The 25,301-nt window shown below is 41.9% G+C and overlaps 1 protein-coding gene across 4 annotated transcripts in view; it reads right to left on the bottom strand.

Annotated features, from left to right (window-relative positions):
• bcl9 (BCL9 transcription coactivator) overlaps window positions 1–22,346 on the bottom strand; it is a 29,085-nt gene extending 6,739 nt beyond the window's left edge. The window contains exons 1-4 of one of the 4 annotated variants that reach the window (XM_062402506.1): window positions 22,187–22,346; window positions 19,801–19,960; window positions 4,075–4,557; window positions 461–774 (exon numbers count right to left, since the gene is read on the bottom strand). In XM_062402506.1, the coding sequence (XP_062258490.1) occupies window positions 461–774; window positions 4,075–4,361 (601 nt within the window). In that variant the 5' untranslated portion in view covers window positions 4,362–4,557; window positions 19,801–19,960; window positions 22,187–22,346. Of the gene's footprint in view, window positions 1–460; window positions 775–4,074; window positions 4,558–19,800; window positions 19,961–21,059; window positions 21,161–21,782; window positions 22,103–22,186 lie in introns of those variants that run through there. The other 3 variants (XM_062402507.1, XM_062402508.1, XM_062402509.1) reach the window with 3 other exon arrangements.
• Window positions 22,347–25,301: the final 2,955 nt, after the last annotated feature.

The raw sequence follows: 25,301 nt of genomic DNA, 5'->3' as shown, positions 1-25,301 counted from the left end.
CTTAAGGTATGCAGTGTTACATAAAGATACTACATTTACAATGGGATGCAATTAGGTAACATCTGCAACATCTGAATAAATTTGATAAACTGTCTTAATAGGAAATTGTATGTATACAACTACCAGATCTGCAGGAACCATTACAGCACAAACACAAGAGACATTTCACTGTTGAACAGTAACACTGTACCCTTTCTTCCTATCCAGAGCATTTCAATGCATTTCATTAAAAACAGATACATTCAGTAGGCATGAGAGCACAGCTACATATTATTCTCTTAAAAACATCATAAAGAAAGTCCTGCACCTTCCCTACCTACCTTAGTTTAATCATTTCAACAGTCTGGCAGGAATGACAAACAGCATTTTGAAAAGTCTTAGATTTAAAATTCATATCTGACTTAGACACAATCTTACTGCAACTACCAGCTGGACATTGCATTATCTGAATGGTTTGTACCTTTTTCTTCACTCGTGGGTGTGCCGCTCTCTGGCTGCTCAAACGACTCCAACGAGGTGCTTCTCTCCCTTTTGACTTTAACCTTGGAGCTTGGGCCAGAAGTCAGACCCTGGCCATTCTTTAGCCCCATGCCGCCTGCCACATTCTGAGCCCCTTTCGTGCCCAGGGTCTTGGGATCACAGGGTGAGGACTGTGATTGGCTGCCAGTGCTCCCTGGTTTCCCCTGATTGGGCATTTTAGAGTCCATCTGAGGGGCAGTGGAGGGAGACATGACGGGAGGTGATCGTACCATGGCCTCCGTCTTAGGTTTAGGGCTGAGAGACAAAAAGAGAAAACTATCAGAGGAAAATATTTCATCAATAGCAGTACAACAATGGCTCAACATATATCAATATGATGCTTTTGCTTTGTCCACTTTGAGGAGGCAGTAATCACAGTGTTCGTCTCTTTCAATCCATAGTAGAGTTTCAAACCACACCCTTTAGTCCGAAGCAAAAATAACTCTTTAGCAATAAGAAATAAAAAATGTGACACACATGACAATTATCGATAAATGATATGGAATTTTTTAACATGAAATGATTTTTGGCCATAACATCCAGCCTGATTTTCTATTTTATTAAAAACAGGGCATTGTGACTGATGAATTGCAAATGTAATTGTCCATTTTAATCACAAGGACTCTTCTAAAATGTTATGTTTTGTCATCCTACATTATTTGTGACCTTGTTTCCATTTATAAACACACACAACAAGGAGGAAATGGGGCATATCAAGCAAAAACGCCTTGGGCTTGAAGTTAGGTTACCCAGTAATCATGTTCTGTGAATTGGGCACTAGCCAGACGAGGGGAGGGGTACATACTCAGGCAGCTGGCCATCCATGAAGTCTGATATCCCCCAGCTCTGCACTATAACAAGTACCCTTGTTACCTAATGTGGTGCCCAGGACAAGGGGAGGGTGAGGACCAAAAGTAAAATGTTGTACTCGGTTTATTGGTCCATGCAACTGCTACACACAATGTCATTACGACATCCACAAGTTGGCATAGATGTCTAAACATGATTAGGTTATCGGACTTGGGATTTCAATGCACACAGCTAAAGTTTAAGAAATATACTGTCGAGACACAAGCCATGTGCAAATAACTGCTGCTCACTAGTTATGAGAGCAGTTAAGGCAAGCAGGACATATCCAACTGGCAGAGAACTCTCTCACCACACCCTAATCTCTTTCTCTGTCTCTCTCTCCCTCAAACACATACACACATTTGTAGCTTGAAACAAACGCCACCATGTTCAAAATGGCCTAGCGCCCTATATGTACGTACGTACACGCAGACACACAACTAGAAAAAGGAGGCAAAAGGCATAACCAGAATTTTGGCAGTCCAGACAGCCGTTTCCCGAGGCTCCAGAACCATGAGTCAGCAGGGAAAACTTCCAAGTGTAGTGTACTCCCTGACCCTGGAACTGCTCTGGATCATACATTGGGTCCTTTCAGTTAAAGTAATGGAGCGGAGAAGCTGATCCTAGATCTGAATTACGCCAAACCTATAAACTAGTACACTTTCTAAAGCACAGGGGTATGGTTGAAGTGACGTGCTCAGGTTTGTGTTCATTTAATCACAGTGACGCTGATCACAAACAGTGTAAACACACTTGGTAACAACTTGTAAAAGCTGCATGATAGCTTTAGTTAGAAAGTTCACAGACATTTAAAAAAACACAGGTCTCACTCTTTGCCCTTTGTGAATGGAGATAGCATGTTCTCTCCCAATTTAGACGAGTTTCCTCAAGGAAGTCTCATTTGTACCCTCATCAAAAACACGCCATTCTGCCATTGAACAAACCACTGGCCCTAAAAACTGTTGATCGCTGTATTCAAATGAATGGGATGGGTAAAAATGTGTAATGGTTGGAGTTGGACCTGCTCCTGATCATCTTTTAAAAAATTCTTAACTCTGCACATAACACACCTTGCAACTGGTCAGAGTCAGGACATACCCAACACTGGAATGAAGAATGCACTGATCACTATGCAACCCATTGAACTGCTTTACAGACAAGGACACATACAGTTTTCTAAGTAGTTTGGGGTAAGGTTTAATCCTGGCTTTCAAGACTACACAAGGCGTATATTCTCCATGGTAACTAATGCTGCACACCCAACCTGCTCCAAAACAGGTTAATATCAGAGGATCAGCTTAAAACCTGTTAAAAGCCCAACCACTGTCCAATCAGATCACTGGATCAGATCATTGGTCCTGCAGGATCCTAAACGGGACAAATTACTTTACAATAAGGTGAAATTTTGTAAATAGTATTAAAAATAATTAAAGTAGATTTTCTTCTGGAATTGCTTTGCTGCTCCAGACTTTCCTCAACTTTCTGGCTTTTTAACAGAGGGATAATGTCAGACTTAATAAATACATCAGAACTATTACACTTAAATTCGAATTGAAAAAAATTATGTTTAATCCAGACAGTGTTGATGCTTTCACTCTTATTCAATATAAGTGCTGCTGATAGCATGAGGAGACAGGGATGTTTATTGGAAATAAAAGCCAAACCCTTGAATTTCTTTAAATGGAAAAAGAATCTGCACACTGCTTCCATTGCTTTCAAGTAAACAGTTTAGTCGGATTGACCTCAAACATCAACTACCCCTCTCCTCTCTCTAGCAGCAGAAAACAGTCCAAACAGTGCTTTTCTTTTTTTTTATCTGCATCACATAAGAATTTGATCGACAAACGAGCAAAAATACCTGCTCAGTAAGAGATTCATTAAAACTCCTGAATTCATAACAGTACAAATTTAGCCTTACAGTTATAATTGAAACCCTTTTCTCGGTATGCGGTTGAATGTAACTTTCGCCTGTCTCCATAATTAAATTACCTGAAGATATCAGTGTTTCGTCTCATATCATATTAAATACTTCTTGCTAATGATAACTCTGCCTCTGTTACATAATTACTTTCGTAGCTCGAGCAAAAGCCTGGGGTTAAACCAAGAGTTAACCGAGCGAAAGTTTAAGCTCATCTTCCTAAATGCCAGAATGTCTGGTTCAAGGCTTAATGAAGCCATATAGAAAAAATAAAAGTTATACTTGCTTTGTAGCACAGGGGATTTCCCTTCATTCATTCTTGAACTAAGTGCATTTCTCTCTTGTCCACTGTTATTGAATACAGAGCACCAATGACAGCTGATTTATGCAGTGGATAGAAGCCTGTGTTGTCCCAATAACGTCTAATTATGTTATTGATGTGCAACTTAGTGGTTCAGTCATCAGCAGTTGGCAGAACAAAGAAGGGCAAAAACTTGATTTTGTTTAACTTGCTGCTGATAACAATGCTGTGCAACCGTAAAAAAGAATGTGTTTAAATTATGACAGTGAATTGTTACTTGGTATGCAGTTAAAATGCTGTGCTCCTGTCGGCTCATATACTCTTTGGATTGAATGCACAATATTAATTAACATTCAGCTAAGTGTTTTGCTGATTAGGCTGTTAAAAAGCATTGGAATCTCTCTCTCAGGCACACACACGTATTATTATAACAATGACAGCCCTGTGTAAGTGTATCACTGCATTAAACCAAGAGTTTTAACCTCACCTCTGTGTGTTGGTGGACGGGGAGTTCTTTAGCCTATTGGAGTGCATTGATGGGGCTCCCAGGACTACAGAACAGGGTGGAGTGATGAGCTGGTGAGGACTGCCCGTGTGCGTAAGCGGCGCTTTTGCGCGCACGTTCCTTGAGCCAGGAACAGGATTCCCGATGTTCGAGAGGTTTCCCCGACTGTCCTTGGCCTCCTCTCGCTCTTTCTTCCCTCGCTCCTTCTTGTTGAAATGTGTCGCTGCTGTACCTGCCGCCGCTGGCCTCTCCTCTTGGACCTCCAACATATTCTCCACGTCCTTGTGTGAGTGTGTCTGTGTGTATGTGAATGCGAATGTAAGTGTGTGTGTGAGTGTGTGTGTGTGTGTATGTGTGCGTGCGTGAAAATGTGTAAAAACAATAACAGTAGTCCAGGAGTCTTTTTTTGTTCGGGGTGTATTTATGAAACTCCCCCAAGGGGGCTTTCAACGGCCCTCGGGCACACTGTTGAGAGATAACAGAAAAAAATGGACAGTTAGCTAAACTGAAACAGGGGCTGCATTCTGACCAAACTTAAAAAAACATTCCCCCAACAACATTTAGATACCAATCCACCAAAATAAAACTAAAACTGCTTGACAGATTACCCTGAAACTTGCAGGAAGGCTGCGGTATGGGTAAGGGAAGAACACCCTACATTTTGGTGGGTAACCAGGATCTCCCCCCACTTTTGTTGGCATTGTGGGTGTGTTTTATCAAATTTTTGCCTATTTATTGAGAAATACTGCAGAAATGAAGTAAATCTGGCATGTGAGTGCTACCGTCTATGATCATGAGAGTTTGTGGATAATTATCTGAATTTTTTTAATCAAAATAAGTATTTTTAGGAGAGTGATCCTCATTTAGTCACTATAAAAAAATCTAACTATAGAGAATGGATAATTTTAATTTTATTTTAAACAGTTTGCAGAGCTTTTTTGTACATGTTAAATGCAACCGTTAACAGTGTCGTCATTACATTCTATGTCCACCAGAGAGCACTGGCAAGTTCTTTGTTTTTAGTGGTTAAATGTCACAGAAAATATCTTTTGAATATTTGAATTTAATAAAGTGTATTTTGTTTAAGTCAAATAATGTCCCGATCATGAAATATAATAATTTTTAACCTCACATAAATCAGTCCATCAGGTTAGTCTTAGAAACGTAACAGATATTATGTAGGGTATTGAGTTATCTATGCAAATACCAGCACTGTAGTCTATGTATAGCAAAGAGTGGAGTGTGGTGGTGGAGTGGGATAAGTCCAACAAACCAACACTGTGCGTTTCTGTTACTGTGTGCGTTTTTGGTGAGTGAGGAAGAAAATTGCATGAGAAATTGAGCCTGCTGGGGAGAGCGGCCCAGTCAGTCAGATTACACTGTCATCCTGAAAATATTTAGGAGCTCTTCCAAAACACTCAACATTGTAACTGGCTCCAGAGCTCCCCTGGGGAGAGGGAGGTGGAGAGTTTGGGGGAGTTTTGGGAGGAGGGGGGTATCACTGGGAACCACACAAATACAGCCAGCGACTCCTGCTACAGCAGCAGCACTCTCGTCTGTCGCTGGTCTAGAGGCGAAGTGATTTACGGCTCTCAGGGCAGCAGATTACTACTGCTCACAAGCAGGGGCTGGCGTCTGCACAAGAACCGCGAGGGGGCAAAGAACAGAGGAGCCCTGAGTACCCAAATTACACTGATTAGACTAACCTTTAAATACTAAAACTAACTGTGTTACACATCAGTGGAGACTGGAGTGGCCTGATTATTGATGGCTGCACTGGTGATTTGGCTGCATATTTACAAAAGTAACTAAATTACTGTTGAAAATTTAGACATGTTTCCATTATGTGATATAACATGCATTGGTACAAAACAGGAAACACTGCAACACAAGATCAAACAAGAGTAACTGTTGCAGCCATGATGTAACACACATACAAGCTGCCCCTATACAAAGGGGCAGCAGTATGTGAGAATGCAAATGTCGGTCAGTTGCTCCGGACTTTCTCCGGGGGTTTTCCTGCCAGAATACGGATAATGTTTCCAACCTAAAGGAATAGAATTATCTCCTGATGAAAAACAGTTGTCATATGCCAACGAAGATGTCACCGGGATTTGAGAGCTGGCCTACGCACAGGGCAGAGCATTCATAGCTGTGTAGGTATGTGTGGGTCGCGCTGCAATTAGACCGCCAATACGCATGGCGGTAGAGTTTCCATGCTGGTGTTAAATGTCTTATTTACAAATACTCTGGCTTACATTACAATTCAACAATTTGAACTCTTCTAGAGTGTACTTTTAGAGTAATGGCAGACTATGTGGTTTATTACTTTCTCTTACACAGCAGAGGAAAACTTAATATTGTGTATGTAGAGCAATTGAGACAAATTTATTTACGAGAGCTGAGACGGCGGTAGACACTTGCAGACCATTTATTAGCTTTAGTAAAAAAAAAATCTAAAACAACATTTTCACATTCCCCATCATTTCAAGAATGATTTGCGGGAACCCATATCATTACTTTAGGAAAAGCAAAATAATCTCTCAAGCTCTGTGAGAGCAACATTATGATGTCATCAAAATCCCAACTGCGACGGTTCACCACTCTCGCAAACATGACCAGTGCAAATGCTTGGTTTTTTTTAATTGTTTGTTGGTTTATTATGAGACAATAAGTAAGTGCTATAGCTCAATGTCTTTCAACCATGTGGGAAGGCAAAAGTGTTTTTGTCGGTTCCAAAGACGCTCAAAGGTGGGATGAAAAGTAAGTCACAGAGAAGAGCATGACTGCAGTAACGGGCCTCCTGAAAGTCTTTCAAAAGGGATTTATTTGTACAAAATTAAAAACAATAATGATGTCAGTGGCCGCAATAGTGAAATTTGAATGCAAAACCTTTTTTCATGTCCACACAAAATTGTAAGGAGGGTGTTATCAGATGCTGCTCCACCATCCAACAGGCACTTCATCTGAAGCCAAGTGACCCCCTTCAGCATTTGGTGTCTGGCTTGAGCCTCAACTGAAATGGGTGACGTAACGGACAACTGTCCAGAGCCACCAATAGAATCCTGATCGGTTTGCTGAACCAGCCTGCTGCCTCATTCAGCCTTTAACTAGCACGCACTTCTACATGGGGTGTTATCTTAACCTAAAACCCAATCATTCACAAATGCGTGTAATGGGCATGCACAGAAATTAACAGCAGGACCTGTCCATCACCTGTTCCCTCCAATCGCACGCTAACGAGACACTAATTAGGTACCTTGCTGACACGACTGTCAAAAGGGGTGCACTGACACACACACCAACACACGCAGTGCTACCAGCCGCACAAACACACAACAAAGCAACGCAGAGGTGTTCAGAGATTTCACTCGCTCCATCTCCAGTGAAGACGCAGAACTGTCGATCACGGCTCAGTCGAGGAGGTGAAGTGCACACAAGTTAATGGGGAAACAGTATAATGAGGCTGAAAAAATTGAGCTTTTTTGCCTCCGCTACAATTATGAGGTTCCACGTGAAAAAGGGGCAGAAAAACAGTTCAGTTCAATTACATTTAGGTTTCCCGATGCGGTGGCAAAAAAAGGGGAGCGATTAATTTCATGCTTATGTAACAGTCATTCTACACGAGCTGGGTGAAGTGTCGACAGTAGACCCTTCCCAGCAACGTCACCCAAACACCTCTGAGGGGGAGATGGGAGGATTAATACCGGTGTAGTATCCACTGGTAAACACCACTGGTAAGGATTGGGATTTACAAGGCAGGATCCTTGACCTTGTCAGTCCAATAGATTTAATTTTAAACACAATAAGGCTACAATGGCCATATTATTAAGGTTGGCGGAGTGGAAACTCATCCAAACACAAATAAATACCCACCTCTCTTCCCTCAGCTCAGCCCTGCTGTTGGCTGCTAAAGACCTGCTGATGTTTCAGTCTTATTTATGCAAATCCCATTTTGCAGTTCAGTCACAATGGCGTATTGCTCCCTCATCCTCGCTCTCTAGCTCCCCTACCCGGTCTCCATCTGCTCGGCCTCCATCTCGAAAATTTATTTAGACCGTTATTTGTTTCTGGGTGATATCAGAAACATTGGTTCCACCCCTCGTTGCAGCTTTCTGCAAGGCAGCCTGAAGAGGATGGAGCCAAACAGTTAAGCCTTATTCAAACCAAATCACCATGTATGCATGGCATGCAACAGCAACCCACTGAAGGATTATTTTATAGTCTGATAGGTCTGAGGTTGGCTTTTATTCTCTTATGTTCTGAAAATGCAGCACTAAGGTCACCCTTAATATTGAATTATTCCTTATGTGGCTTTACTAAAAGGATGAGCCACGACATTTAAAAAAACTGCTTTCACAAAATTGTTATACATACAGATCTTGAGTCAAGCTCTGTAACTGAAATTGAAAAAATGCCACAGTTGGTAATTATAGGCATACGGCACAGTGTTTTAATGTTGTCATTAGTGTCTTGAAACTAGGGGTGTCACGATACCGGGGGGAGGGGAGCGGAGCACACAGTGAGATCACAGCTCGTTCACGTGAGGCAGTCGCTCACTGACCGACTCGCTGCTTCTTATCAGTGGAAACAGTGAAAACACAGAGTTTCTCTGGTCTCAGCTGCTCAGAGATCAGCGCCGCAGCTCCAAAAGAGGCGTAGCACCGATACTAGCAGCTGGCATCAGCGCTCATGGTTCTTAGGTACTTAAAAAAAATGGGCATCGTCTGTGTTTTGTTACTTTCGTATCAAAAGGTATCGTAAGTATCGGTTCTCGTGACATCCCTACTTGAGACCAAAGTAGCAGGAGGAAAAGTTGGAAACAACAGGTACTACTCTGTGGATTTACCTTGTTTTTCTCTGTTCATATGAGTAATAAATTTGATCTGATTAAACCGGCAGTGTGTGGGAGTTTTTGATCTTTATATTTAACTCTCTGGTGTGTAAGAACTTTGAAGGAACAAATCTATAGAGAATAGAGTCATGGTCCCTTTACAATTGGTCCTTAAAGATTGGAACAACAAACCAAGAGTTCATTGCTTTGTGAACTGTTTTATTGTTAAAAAAATTACCATCTCTGTATCTTTATTCTCAGGTAACAAAGTGTTACAATTGTAAAACTGTTAAACCAAAACCAGACTATAAAATGTCAGACAGTAGTGAAGTGATACTTGAATGTTCAAAAGCTGGAATATTTACAATTTACTATGAGAAGCATCAAATCCTCCGATCTAAGCAGCAGGAATTGGTTTGGTAGTCTTGCTTGAAAAAAATTCTAATTAGGTTGTTTATAAAACTGTCAACTAATTGTCTATCAATGATGACGCCAAAGAATCATGTGGTAGTATTCTGGGTTCTACCATGAAAATGGCTGAGTACAGATCAAAGGTGAGATGAGCCTTACAACAGACCTGCAGGCTCACCTGTTAGCAGCAGCAGAGGAGGAGGCACAACAGACGAGCAGGGCCTGGTCAAGTGTTCAAGCTCATCTGACTGCGTGTGTGAGGGGGGGATTCAAATATAATCAAACAAATTTCGGGTTGTATCAAATTCATTCAAACGCGATTTGAGGAAAAGGTGATTGCGCTTGTATTTATTCTACAGTTTAAACTCAAGCATAACAAAAAAAACAAGCACACTACTTCCTTGTACAGAACAGGTTTCTTTACACAACTAGTTGTTACACATACTTGCCTAGCTGCTAGTGGAGCATAAGCTTACAGCAGAAAGAACTAACATTAACTCTATTTTCAGGAGGACGTCCACACACTGTACATCTGTGGAACATCCCACTGCACCCTGACTGAGATAACACCTGTATGGTCACCTGCCGAGGGGCCTTCCTGACGACATTGTCCGAGCATGCCACACCCTGCAGATAGCACTCGTGACTCACTTGGCAAACACAGAATGCAAGGAATGCAGAGTGTTGCTAAAGTTAGAGCTGTGACGCCAAGGACGTAACATTTGACATAATACATCTACTGTGACATGAAAGACAGTCACACAAGTATGACTGGGCCCCTGTTTCTCCTGAAACCAAGCCACACAAATATTTACAATGACATTTTTAACTTTTTCTGCATTTTCCACACTCTGCTAGGTTCATATCTCCCTCCTGACATCTGTGTAAGTCTTTCCCTTTCACTCACATGGTTAGACTCAGTGTCAGCCGCCTCTCCGCTGCTTTGTCTATCCTGCATTTGTACAAGCTTAACCACTCCACTATCTTCAGCTCATCTTCTCCTCTGGCCGGCAGACGATGTCCCTCCATCCCCAGGGAGGCGACATGTGTGTAATGTCACAGTTTGTCATATCATATCATAGTGACAGAAGCCTTGCCATGTCCATCAGGATGATGGAAGGGACAATGAAAACAGGAGGATAGGAAAGGGGCGTGATACAGAGATACTCTGAGGAGGAAGGGGGGATATTACACAAGTTGATCTCTTGAGCGAGTAAGCATGTACACACACACACACACAACTGACTCACTAGTGACACATCTGCTGGCGTACCCTGGGCACCGTGCCATGTGTGGTGGCCAGCTTCAGCAGCATGACTGGCACTCAGCACTCCACACACAAAGCACTTCAATCTCTGTGCATAGCTCTCCGTCTCTGCATCTCAAGCTAAGTGGGTGTGTCTTTTTTACACACAAACACACTAGGGCGTACGTTGTCACAGGTCACTTCTTGAGACATTGCATTTCCTGGAGATTTACCCTATGCATAACCACTACTAACCAAAACTTAACCTACCCCTAACACACGCAATTCAATATCATACTGGGTAACTGCCGCCATTGTTTGTCTGCGCTGAGTGGGTGTAAATTTGGGGTGTGCCAGTATCAAATAGTACAAGTATTGTGAACAAAAAAAACAATGTTGAAAAGAGTTTCATGATTCATCATCATCAAATCTTATTTGTTTGGCCCAGATTCACAAATAATGAATGGGTAATTTCTTCTTTTAAGGGTTGCAACCAAATTACGATAATACAGCTGAGTTTTGATTCACGTGGAATTACCAGGAATAAATAATCGGGGACCAGATCTTAGGTACATGATAGCAAATCTGGGTTAAGAGCAAAGGAGACCTCAGAGCGAAAGAGTAAGAAAGAGAGGCTGACATGTCTACATATGTCTAGAGGAAGGGGAAGACACAAACATGAAACGAAAAGTCAGGGAAAAGACAAGTGGAGAACGTGGTGAGGAATTTTAAGAGACGATGCGGACAAGGCTCGCTGCAATATTTCTGATGACCAGAACAACACATGTAACGCGACTGAACAGCAGCTGCAAGTGCAGATGAAGTTGAACCATCGATGGACAATGAAACATTATTTGAGGCATTGACCGCTTTGTCACTATTTCCTGGTTATTAATTAGCTAGTAGGATTAACACTCAGCCCCTGACTGCAACCAAAAATACCTATCAACATGTTATTTGGTCAATAACATAAGAGAAAATGCAAGTGGTAAACTCACAGAAAGAGTTAAGTACTAAAGTACATGTTCCAGTAACCACCCTTTGTGTAATTTCACACTTTCCTGAAATTCTGCCATTAGTGCAAATCAGTTCAATTATTCCAGGCCACATTTTTTTACAATGGATGTTTTTGGACTTGAAACTGAATTGCAGCTTTGAATTAAGATTAAAATAAATTACACTTAGAAACACACAGTTGACCAGACGTTGGGTTAAATCTGTTGAATCAGTTCACGTTAGTGTATGTTGTCATTTTGATTTCGGTTCTAAATAAAACCATTTTAAATGTTCACTGCCGACATTGGTCACGTTCAGCATGCAACACCTACTCAATATGCAACAACTTGATACAGTGGAACTCTTGTCAGGCATATACAAATAAACCAGTTTTTTGCTTATCACCACAAATTTGCTTCTATAAATTTGTCAAAGTAGTTAAAATATGAGCACAGCAATCCATGTTAAAGCAGTGCGGGGCTATTTCACTACTTCATTGTCCAATTGTGCAGCAGTACTGTAGGTATAGAGCAGAGGTCTTCACAGGTCACCTCGTAGATCTCCTTTCCACCTAGACGGTGCACAGCCAGTTCTGAACTTATCAGAATCCACCCACATCTTGACAGGTTTGAGAACCTAGCGTTACCACTGGCACTCCATATCCGCTAGCATTTCTAATGCAGCCATCGTAGTTTGCCAATTTACATCAAAAATCATGAGGAAAAGCAAACATAGCAGATGCTGGGGTTATTTACGTTGTACGGGAATCATGGCTGATAGAATGTAACTGCTTTGCTTGCCTTTAATAACTTGTAAAGAAATTACGTCTTTTATTTCAGGGTCCTGGAAAGCATCGGACAACTGCTGCTTTTGTGCATGTTTTTTTCCCCAATGGAGGAGAATTTATTTTGGTAGCTCCTCCTATATTTAATGGCATTAGTGGTTCCAAATTTAGGATGAGCAATTTTAGGTTCAAAATTGGAATCAGCAGTACATCAGTGGAAAAGGGTTACTAGACAATATTGAGCAAGACCAGACAATGGTGGGCCAAGTCCAAATTATACTTTTTCTCTCCGAGTAGGGTCTCTGGAAGGAATATGTCTTATAGATTAACATATGTGTGTCAAACTGCAAAGGAACTGATTCAACTGCTTGTTTATTTGGTAGCACATCATCCTGCACCACCAATTAAATATTGGTGGTCTCTACTCTTTCTGTTCAAATGATCCACCTTTGGAGTCCACTCCTAATTACCCTCAGGTCTCTATCAGACTGACTGATTTGATTACTTCAGATCCCTTTTGGACTGGATTTTTTAAATAATAATTTACTGTTTGCACATGGGTTAAGGTATGTTTTCGACAGGATCAACAATTTAAATGCATGAACCGGCATTAACTGCAGAAGAGCTTCCTGTGTTTAAGCAAATTAAAACTGCTAAATAACACTGGGGTTCAGTGATAAGTCTGTACTGTAATAAACTGTAGTGACTGATATTACCAGTATAGTAAAAAACGCTCAGAGTGGAAATGCATACATGCAAAGCAAATATGCAAAGCTTTTCCATACAGTAGGTTTCTCTCACTTGTGGATCCAATGACAAGCCAAACAGAAACACCATTTAGTGTAGAGAAACTCTGCTGCCCTCTCTGCAGACCTCTTCTTTCCTCCCTTCCCTTGACCGTGCTCTCTGGTCCGTGACTCCCTCCTTCCATCCAGACGGTCGCTCCCACACTCGGGCCACATTCCTCCCTTGCTCATGCTGGGAGGACGTCTCCTTGTGGCCAAAAGCATTGTCGGAAATCCCAGTGGCAAGGCCTTTAAGGGGCCATGTAGACCACTGAGAAAGAAGTGTACAGGAGTAGTGGGTTACGCGCTTAGTGTTCAAAAGCCCCTTTCTGCAAGCCACTTGCAAATATACTACCCTCAAGCAAAAAAAAAAACACTAACAAGCATAATTAATGTCGTGATACTGAGCCTCAGAACAAACACCAAAGAAACACTACATATGCATATTTCAAGCAACAGACAATAAACCCCACGCTGTGCACAACCTCAATTTAGAGCAGTTAGAACATTAGACAGAAAAGGAATTAAACGTTAGGAAGTGCGGCCTAAACCATTTTTCTTTTTGTATATTAAAAAAAAAGAAATCACTAAGAATCAAACTACTGCTTCTCAACCTGTCAACCCACTTGACCCACCTCAGGCATCTCAACTGACCTGGCATTACAACACACAAATATACTTAACTCAGAACAGGAGACTCAGATACACACTCGCATACATGTGCCGATTCCTCTGCTATCAAACAAAATAATTAGCAGTGTGGAGAGAATATGAACCTGATTGTGTCCCTGAATAACCCAAGATTGTCCTGTTGTCATTGCAATGGAATTTTAAACGTGCTGACTAACACCTACCCAATTAAATATACAAGCAGAGAGCAATCCACACACACTCACTATCGCACATAGAAATTCTCACATGTGGCAGTATTTAGCCTAATAACATCCAAGATTCACTGCAAACAGAGCTACTTAATGGCATCTGCTGTTCCCATGAGTCAGAGCTTTGTGCTTTTTTGTCTGAGCTGCCTCTAGGTTCCTCAGAACCTATGAATGCTTTCCAACATTTGGCCCTGATTTTAGCCTCAAGGTAATATGTAAAGCGCATGCAGAGTATCACCCGTATAAGCCAGGTAAAATTCAATCTGCTAGTTAATCCTGATATTAGATCAAACTTACATCACACATTATATTTTCAGCATAGAGGAGACGATAACTATCACACTATGGTATGGTGGTCTACCTTTCATAGCTACTCTCAAATGACTACAATGGCTACTTGATTTTATATGTTTACACTATATTTGAGGCCTATCATTGCTTTTCATTACATTCAAGGTGGGTAACATGGATGATTTAAATCACAAGCAAAAAGCAATCAAACATTTGCCTCCTTTGTTTTATTAGTAAAGGCAGCAACTCACATTAGTATTATAGTTTAAAGCACAAAAGTGAGGCAAAGCTTTTTTAAATGCTGTGAGCCCTGACAAGGGTGGTTGGTAAACAAATATATAGACAATGACCAACATACAGGTGCATCTTGCTCGACACAACCAAAACTTAACAGTGAAGTAATAGAAAGAAATGAAAATGATGGTGTAACTCTCCAACATACTCAGGAGGCTAGTAGTCTTGTAGACAACACCTATCCTCTTTTTATTAATCCATTTTTTCAAAGGGACTAACATAATATGCATCAACTGCTTAATCCAATATTTAAAAAAGCAACAATCAACATTCTACATCTAAAACATGCAAAAATCCAAATTGGTGTTGCATAAGCACGTCATTAAACAATATACTGATAGGTCCGAGATGAGTCAAGACCCTTTGTCATGTCTGAATATTATAACCCTGACCACTACATCTTATTAGCAATTTCTGGCCATGTTGATGAATAGAGTAGAAATACAAGCACCAACGAGAGAAAATTTGATTTCACATCAACCTAGTTTTTAAGTTCTTAGTGAAAGAGGTCAAGACGTTTCAACCAAGTGGTGGCTACAAAGTCCCAATTACTGACAGTTACGTCTAAAAAGAAATACAATCACAAATTATGCTAATTCTGCATGTTAATAGGGTGATTGACACAGTGTTAAAAAAAGCCATTCACGTAAAGATCTGACTCCATCACAAACCTCTCCTGAGCTGCTCATCACATTGCATTGAATGAATTATTACCATTCATGTTTAAAATCTCCATCATTGGTAAATTGATGGTGTGGCTTAAAACTGTCTTTAAATATCCACTAATTGATTGGTAAACCACTTATCAGCTGTTCTATAAAGCCCTTTTCAGAAATGACCTGTGGGCAAAATCCAGAGAATTGGCTATCGGGTTTACCCAGAGCTTGCTTCTCACACATGCATAACACAGCACACTGTTCTCTGCACAGACACGTTCACAACAGCAACAATTATTCAGGTGAGAGGTAGAGCAGCCGGGTGCAGCATAAAGAGGCAGGAAGTGACGTACAAACTCTGCTGTGGAGATCATGTGATCTTCTCTGCTGTGTTCACACATGGACTTCTCCTAGATAACGGACATTATACCAGGGGGCCAGGGGGAGAAAGTCTGCGTCTCTTTCAGGGGAAAAACTGAGGGAACTGCGGAGTTCACTGCATGTCTGACGCAGCTTAAAGGGATAGTTCATCCAAAATGAAAATTAACTCATTATCTACTCACCACTAGGCCGATGGAGGGGTGGGCGAAGTGTTTGAGTCCACAAAACACTTTTGGAGTCTTCAGATGTAATGAAAACAACAGAAAAACCATAACATGCCGCAGTACTGCTTGTGCGGTTTCACCTAAGTGTCCGCAAGCCTCCCAAGATTAATATTCGACTCGAAACGAGGTCATTTACATCATGTTTTTTGCCTAAATGTTCCGATATCTTCAGATGAGGGGCAATCAGGGACTGTCAGAAATGCTATGGTCCGCAAGCTAAGTCACTTCTGTTGGAATTTAAGGATTAAAACACAATATCAATGATCTTGTTTCGAGTCAAATATAAATGTTGGGGCTTACAGACACTTGGGTAAGACCACACAAGCAGTATGGAGACATGTTTTATTACGTCTGAAGATAGGTCATTAATCAACTGCAAGGTTTAACCCTAAAACTCCAAAAGTGTTTTTTGGACTCAAACACTTAACCCATCCCCATCGGCATAGGTGTGAGTAGATAATGATTGATATTTAATTTCTGGGTACACTATTCCTTTAAGACTGACGGATACACACACCATCACTTTCCACAGAATAAACATAAAAGGATCTATCGTGCCAGGAGCTTCCTCTCATTTACGCTGACATTTTAGTCAGAGGACACTTGATAATGATGATTTGACACAGTTGATTGATGCTCATCATGGTCTCATAAAATCACCAGACTGATTTCAAATGTAAACTGAGCTCTCTCTTGTCTAATGACCGAGTGGAAAATATCAGGAATCTCCTGTTCTTCCTGTTAGTAAACCACATCAACAATATTAAATCTGTAAAAACAAAGATTCTAGAAGATGTGGCAGACAAAACGTGATGAACACATACATTATTCTTAAGTGTCGTAACCATTCAGAGGATGTGTTGAGTTAAGTTGCTTGTGAAAGTCTTGTGTTTCAAACATTCTGTCATGGTTATGGAGTAGATGGTTACCAGTCTCGCGGTTAACAATAGCAAAAATTCTGGCAGCTGGTATTATTGTTGTAAATTTGAATTATCTCAAAAAAATGTTTGATTATTCTGAGTTTGAAAAACTCGCAGACGCAGCCCGCAACGTTTCCTGAGATATTTTTGCCTTTTCAAATCGTAACGTCTGAATTGTGCTCCTACTTTGATTCCGGGAGTGAAAACTGATGTGACCGCGAGTTTGGTCTTTGCTGCACATCTCTCAAACACTGCATTTAAAGCAGAATCTGCCACATTTCCAATGCTGTTATAGTTAGATCTCCAATTAAAAACAATGATTATTTGTATCACAAAAATTGTGGTATGTATTTTCATCTTTACTCATGGTTCTGTGTTAAATAAGGCTAACTAGTTACCAGTAGCTGGAGAGACTCTAAGGTTAGCTGGCTGCTTTTAACACAAGCGTTGAGGTGACTACTGGTCACAGAAGCCCCCCAAGTTCCACCTGAGAGCAGCTCTGTTTGTGAGGGCCTCTCCGCTCGGAGCAGGACGAGCAGCCCGTCTGCGCCATAACTGTCAATCACTGCAGAGAAACATGAAAGCAGATTGATAGGTACAGTCTGAATCAGCCAGAGACATCCCTGAGGATCATGTATGTGCAAAATCCCACCAATGATCAACACAGGAGACCAAGACCTCCTACACTGAAAAGATATAAACATGTGGCTATTAAAAAAACAGTCATATTTATAGCTCCAATTGTTTGGAAAGGCACACAAGGCTGTTAAGGTTTACAACTTCGAGCTGGTCCTTGGAGTCCTAAAAGATTTGTTTTGAAATAATGTCCTTCTATCTTTATTTAGTCTGTAATGTGTTCCTAAGTGATGATTGGTCTGTAATGGTCTTCACAGAAATGAATAAATAAACTAAACACAACTGCCGTACTTGTTTTTACTTGCTGAAAATGCTCTGTGGCATGAATGACTTAAAAATGAGTAACAGATAACTGTAATAGTAACGGATGAATTCTATTATTTAAACGATTTAGGACACGTGTTTGGGTTTTTAATATTTTATGCTCCAAAACAGAGCATTATTTACTGAAAACCCTACAGAACATAATTTTGTATAATTCTAATATCTCCATTATCTGTCCATTCACATGTTATGCTTAACTTTATTATTGTCTCCAGTTTCATCTTGTTATTGGTCTCAAACCGTGTAAGGCACTTTGTATCATAGACTGTATTTGATGTGGCTCAGACACATCTGGCTAATAGTCACTATAGGCACTGATACTGATCTGATGTATCAGATCACATCAAATACTTATTTATTATGGAGAGGAAGTCATGATAACCCTCCAGTGTGACTGCTGGAGGGGAAAGGGCAATTTTTGGAAAATATCAATATTAAATCAATAGCCACAGAAATCAAATTCTTAGTTGAGTCCTGATCTGCGATATAATGAATACAAATTATATACAGTAGTTTTTAGCTCTCGTTCATAAAGTGAGGGTTGAAAATGCGACTTCTATCAAAAAGTGCCTGGGAACATAAATTAAATCTTTTTTACAATTGAATAGTTTTCTTAGGTAATACACGCACTTTCATGTTCTGTGGGGAATGTCAGAATAGACGGTAAATCATGGTTTTATGTACAGACGTTCAGTAATGACTTTCAATTACCCTGAAGGCTTCTGAAGTAGTAAACATTTGGATTTTAGGAATAATTCAACATCACTTTAACTTCCAAACATGTCACGTATAAACTCACAGACCTACAATAGTAGATCAAGGTAAGAAGAGTTTTTCTTGCTCCTTGGGGGACACTAAAATAGGATGTACTTTGAAGGTCTGACTATTGGAGGAGCCATTCAGGACACAAGCAAAATGGTTCAAAAAGGAAATCTTTAGAAGAAAGCCAAGTAAATTGTTGTTTCCTGAATGTAAACATTTATTGCTTGATGAGTACTCTATCGCAAAAATTAATCTCCTGAGAGGAAAATTTGACTTTTCAAGCAGAAAAACAAACTTGGGTCTAATATGCTGTATGTATATGGAGAGGAGCCTCCTGCCACCCACTGCACAGGCCATCAGACAAACCGCCACTCCAACACATTGCCCTATGTCATACACAACACAAGCCTTGGGGGTTTTAATTAGAAAACCCATGAAGCAAACAAATGCATGGAAACATGAGGGAAATACACAGAGGAGAAAATAAATCCTTCGCCGCTTTACATCAATAGCCATTTCCCTGCATCCTTCACCTCACTGTGGTTTTTGGTTAACACGCTTTCGGATTAGATAGCAGATAAATAAACAGTGTGCGCTGCGTTCTCAGGGAGTGCGCCCTGACCGTGTTGTGTCCTCAGCATGTGCAGATCAGAGAATAAAGACCAAACATTGCGCTGATAGTCCAGAGCGGCGTGGCTCAGAGGTCCTTTGCCTCAAGCTGATTCCCTCAGCATCGAGAGCTGTCGCACACGGTAGTCGCTCCCACATTTCAAGGCCTCTCTCATCAAAAATACAACTATCAATGTTGGCATCTCCATAGATAAATGTCAAAGAGATAATGGCCGACACTACAAAGACTCTGGGCCTGGCTTGTTACCGCTGCATCATAGCAATGTTAAGCTATCGAGTTATGGCACAAGTTTGGCTTTTTTAACGGTTGTGCTTGATATTGTGAGAGAAGTAGAAAATGCTAGAGTAAAAGCTGGAAAACATGCGCGCCTCTAAAAAAAATGTATTTACTCCTTCACCACTCCCTATGAAGTAGAAGCTTGTTAGTTTACCCTAAAGTGGGTGTGTAGCAGAAGTGAGAATCATTCTCATAGCCCATCATCTCACGTAAAGTGTCACGGGACAGATTTTACACTGTACATACAATTATGCATAGAGGATGACCAACTGTATTAAACCAGTGTCCAGGGTGTATGCATGAAACAAATTGCGAAAAAAGGGTGTGAAACAAAGAAAAAAAAGAGAGAGAGTCAGAGTTGAGCTGGGTTTCTTACCTCAGAAGCCCCCCTGCCCTTTCAGCAGGGCCTCATGTGGAGAACCAGGCCTATGGTCCCCTGGGCACTGATGTCTGCTCTCCCCTCCCAGTAAGCCACGGAGGCTGTGTGTAGGAACCTGGCCCACTCACGACACCCTACAGCCACAAGTCATTCACACCTGGAACACAGGGAGAGAACTTCTGCTCAGGGGGCGAAAGACAGAAAAATGGCAAGTAAATACACTCATGTTGACATTACTAACGTGGGGCAAACGCATAACCACAGCGATGGTCACTGATGAGAGCACAGTGCCGGTGATTTCTTACATAGAATCATATTTACACTTCAGTTATTTTCCAATGAGCACATGAGGGACAACAAGACAGCGTTTGATAGACCATCAAGAGCTCCCTTGTCTCTTTGCGTCCTAGACGGTTTCCCCCTTCCGATAATTCATTGGCTCTCAAACTTTTTCAGGCGGAAGCCAAAAACTGTTTACTCTCCTCACCCCCCGCCGACACAACTTTTAGGAATTATTACCACGGACAGAGGAAGCAACCAATCCAAGTTGAATTTGAGTTAAACTGTTGTTCAGTTCCAATACATAAAACCAATTCATTCTACTTAGTTTCACTCCACATTTCCCCCACTTGGTCTTCCACATCACAGCGGGTATATAACCCCCTCTGGGAGGACGCCCCCGCAGCTTGAGAACCACTGGTCTGGTTATCAGCCGTGGGGGCTAACAAAGTGACATCAACTATGCAAAGAAAATAAGGTAGTTAGGGGGGAGCGTGGAGAGGATAAATATGAATCAGCCTCAAGTCTATGCAACAGATGTATGTTCGTGGCTGACTGCAGTGTTGCCTAGCAATCCGAGAGACCTGTACCAGGAAGGTTCAATCTCGGCAGCTGGCATGTATGCATTCAAAACTGTGCTTGGATGAGACAGTGAGCCCCCACATGAGTGGCTGTTGATAACAGCATCAGCTAAAGGAGGGCTGATGGGCAACCTGCAACAAAGCACTCAAAGATACCGACTCTCTCTTTTTTAAATAGCCCATAATGGCGATTTAATGAGCTCTTGCAAAGTGTTAAATTAAGTAAAACAAATAAGTCAGAGTCACTTGCTAAGTAGAGTAATGAAAGACAACGAGACTATGGGGTCAGTCAAGAGAGGAAAAAAATTGCCAGGTATCAGATATCTTTTACTTTTACACTTCAGGACCTGTGGATTTTTTTTTTTGTTCCACTCGAAGTTACACAGCGTCTCTTACTGTCGAACCCGTTCTGTGCCATGTTCAGCCCCGTGCTCCTGCCAAGGTAACACAGCACAATGCCACACAAGTTTTCCACCAACGGGGCCTACTCGAGGAAGTCGTCCTGAAAAAAAAAAAAAAAATCCACAAAGCTCAAACTGTGCAAATAAAAACGTGAAGCACTTCCAACAACATCTACAACGGGGGACTAAGATTTCCCCCCTGAAATCTCAGCGCCTCACTGGACAACTCTTGGCGGACAAAGTAATTCCATGGCGCTTGAAACTCCAGGAACTTTTTTTTTTTCTTTTCTCCCTTTTTCCTAAAAGAAGTTGTTCCTGTTTCACCAGAGAACTGGTGGTGGGGGGGAAGGGAGGACTTCAGCACTCGCATTCATGGAGCCTCGGCCAGCGCAAACAAAGTCTTCCCCGAAGAGGGAGGCACTGGACGGCGGCGGAGCGCGAGAACAACGACGTCGGTCACAAGCACACATACATACCGCGGAGAAGACGAGGCTCGGTCCGCGGCTTTGTTTGATAATAAACCGGTTCGAGGCCTCGTCGGGGGGGAAACACGGTCATTTTCAAGTTGTGCTAGCTCCGTTCACCATGTAACAATTAAAAATCGCTCGGTGGATGATAGGGCTGGTCGACACAATCAGCAGCCGAGGCCTATCACCTCGCTACGCGTTTATAAATCACACCAAGCACATTTTTTTTTTTAATGGAGGAAATACAATACCCACGGTGCGCTCCTCCTGAAGAATGCACAACACGCACGCTGCACCGTATCCCCTTTTTTCATTTTCACCAAGCACGGGCGGTCCTCCGGTATAATGGGGTGAAAACCAATATTTCTCCGCGGGTTTTACACCACGCCGAAAACATCGTGAATAATCCGCTTTTGTTGCGCCTCTGCTAGGAGGGGGGCAGAGAACAAACAAGAATCGGTGGAAAGGGTGTTCGCTGTCTGCCAGGCCAGACGCGACGTGGGTTTCTCTAGCCAGCCTTCGGGGACAGAGGCAGAGAAGAACGGATACCGGAGTGCGATGTCCCCGGGAGGAGGACCCGCGTGTGCCCGTTGCCAGGAGGCGAGCGGCGGTTCCGACTCTTTCTACCTGGGTCCGCGGCGAACAGAGCACTCACCTGGCATGTTAGCTTAATCCCCGCTGTCCTCCGACGAAGAATATAGAACCGCGAGCCTCTCAAATCACAACATTTTCACGGTAACATTGTAAAATGGAAATGTGTCTCCCCCCCTCTCGGCCGAGCTTTCCAGTGGTCCTACTCCATTACATCCCAGTTAAGATTTCCTGCCGTGACTCCCCCCCCCTCGGTTTCAGCGCGATGGTTCAGCCCGAATTCTAAGTAGCAATTCTAGGTCAGGTCTGTGTGCCAGTGAGGACAGCGCGAGACACCAGCGTCCTGCTGCCTGTGACCACCTCACTGAAAACACATACTAACCTGATCTCTGTCTCAACCTCATAACCACAGCGGCAGCTCGGCAGCAAACTTGAGGAAGTTTTTACAGGAAACTGTCATAGGTATGTATTAGTCATGGATGGATCACTGAGCAGGCCTACCGGGCACAGGCCCAGGCTCAGGGGTCTGTGGGGTCAGGGGGCCCCCGGGCCATGCATCCCTATGAAGTGACTGTCAATATGTCTTGATTTGAAACTTTGTAGAACTCAGTCATTAAACCCGAAGAGGATAATCTCCAAGAGAGAGCTTAAATGACCGAGAATACAAAACAACTGTGAAGAGACTCAAAACAACTTTGTAGAGACATGAAACAACTATAAACAAACGCAAAACAACTACACAAATACACAAAAACACAAAAACTACAGACAGAAACACCATACAATTACAAACAAACACAAAAACTATAGACACAAAACAATTACAGAACTAAAACAACTACAAAGAAACACAAAACTATATAGACACAAAACTATACAGAGACATGTAACAACTACAGACACAACACTACTAAAGAGGCAAAAAACTATGGACACAAATCAACTACAAATAAACAACAAACTACAAACACAAAACAACCACAAAGAAACACAAAAAAGGAAAAACACAAAATAAATAAAAAGACACACAAAATAACTACTGACACAAAACCACTACCAAGAGACACAAAACAACTACAGACACAAATCAATCACAGAGAAACATTATACAACTACAAAGATATACTGAACACTTGAGTCACCAAAGACACACAAAGAGCAAAACAGATGAAAACAAACTACATACACGAAAAGCAACCACACAGGATGTAAAATGGCCATAAAGACGATTGAAATAGCTACAAAACAACCCTTAAAATTAACATGGATGCAAAGCAATAACAATAGGACGCAAAGTGAACACAGAAGGTCAAAACAACCATAAATACAGATTCCAAAATCAGGATTGTTCGGTTCATGAATTACGATTTAGGTGAAAGTCTCTGCCTGGTAAAAGCTCATGATTTAATCCGTCTGTACAGATTATACCAGATTTGCTCGTGTATCTTAGTTGTCTTCAAGCATGACCCAAGATAACCCTGATGACATCATCAGTATCAGTCATTTTCTTAGACTGGACCAAGTCCCTTTCTCAGAAACTCAGAAGGAATTTTCGTTGTTGCAAGAAGTGAGTAGCACTTGAATAGTACACTTAGTAGACATGTTTAAATCACTTAATAAACTAAAGATGTTAAGTTTGCTGGAGGCCAGAGCAAAACAGCAAATACTGACATTTAAGAAGACGGAACCTGCTGCACAAGTTTAGCTTATATAAATCTTTTTGTACACTATTAAATCAATGTGAACTCTCTCTCTCTCTCTATCTCTCTCTCTCTCTCTCTCTCTCTCTCTCTCTCGCGCGTCATGCGTGTTATCATTTCATGTTCCTCTCTGCATTTATTGCACATGGCAGCAGAGCACACAAGCTACAGTGCGACTCTTTCCGGGCCTGAGCATTGTAGGATGACACTGTGCACAGGACACAAAATCACGGGATGCGAGCTGCATATTTGTGACTTTTGACAAGCCGGCCATGGCTGTGTCGGACATGTTTGCGCATGCTAGCAGAGATCAGTGACAACCACAAAGCTCTGTCTCTCTCTCTTTCTCTCTCTCACAAATACACACACACACACACACACACACACACACACACACACACACACACTTACACACACATACACACAGTCCCTCCCTCTCCAGATCTGTGTGTGTGTGTAAGTGTCTGGGTGTGTGCATGTGTGTATGATAAACCCCACTGGTGGAGTAACAGTAGACTGGCAGTATTCCCAGACTGGGTTGCATTAGACATGCACACTAGCGAAGCTCTTCAGGTCGATGTTCTGGCTCTCCAGCGCTGCATCTCTCTGGCATGACTAACCCAGAATACTTTGGAAACGGCAAAAACAAAACCCAGAAGCTGCGTTAAAAAGAACTGGAAAAAACTGAATCATATTTATTGCACCCTGTGTGTTTCTGAGTGTGTGTGTGCGTGTGTGTGAGTTTGTGTGTGTTTGAATGTGTTTATGTATGTGCTTGCCTGTTTGCCTCCTGCATGGGGGGGTGTGTGCGTGCATCATCTATGTGCAAGTGTGTGTTTAAGCAGGACACCAACATTGACTGTTCCCTTATCATATTACCATATGCATTATTTAAAGCTTCGATAAACAGTCTTATGCTGGAGAGACACTGAGAGGGAAGGAAGAGGCACCACACACGTTGTGGATACAGACAGTAACTCCAGCAAATTAATTTGGAGAGTCTTGATAAAAAACTATAAAACACAAAAGTAGAGCAGTGGCTGGGGGGTTAGGGTAATCGGGACTGTGTACTCCCAAAGCTCCTAGAGCTGCAGCGGCTTGTCAGGTTAGGGTTCGCTCATTACCAGGTATGTTGGCTAGGCTGAGAAGAACACTGGGACTGACTGGGTTATCAAAATACTGAGACAGTGAGCTCACTCGCACAGCCGTGAGGTCACTTTCCAGAGTGTGGCAGCCTGACCAATTATCAGGCAGCCTGTTATCATGGTATGCAGTGTTGCTATGAGTTACAGCGACAAGCGCAGCCTCTCCGATCCCTAATGACGGCTGATGCAGCGAGATGCTGCCACTCGGCCGCTTCAACTCTAATTCCACTCCACTCCGTCGTCCCTGAAACAGCCTCACACCTCCCTCTGTCGCAGATTTCAAACATAAAGAGTGTGACAACATTAAATTGTTTCAACACCATTTGTACCTAAT

This window comes from Platichthys flesus, chromosome 13 (assembly GCF_949316205.1).
Source record: "Platichthys flesus chromosome 13, fPlaFle2.1, whole genome shotgun sequence".
Lineage (NCBI taxonomy): Eukaryota > Metazoa > Chordata > Actinopteri > Pleuronectiformes > Pleuronectidae > Platichthys > Platichthys flesus.
The sequence above is the reverse complement of the archived record's forward strand: the minus strand, read 5'-3'. Positions and strand labels throughout refer to the sequence as shown.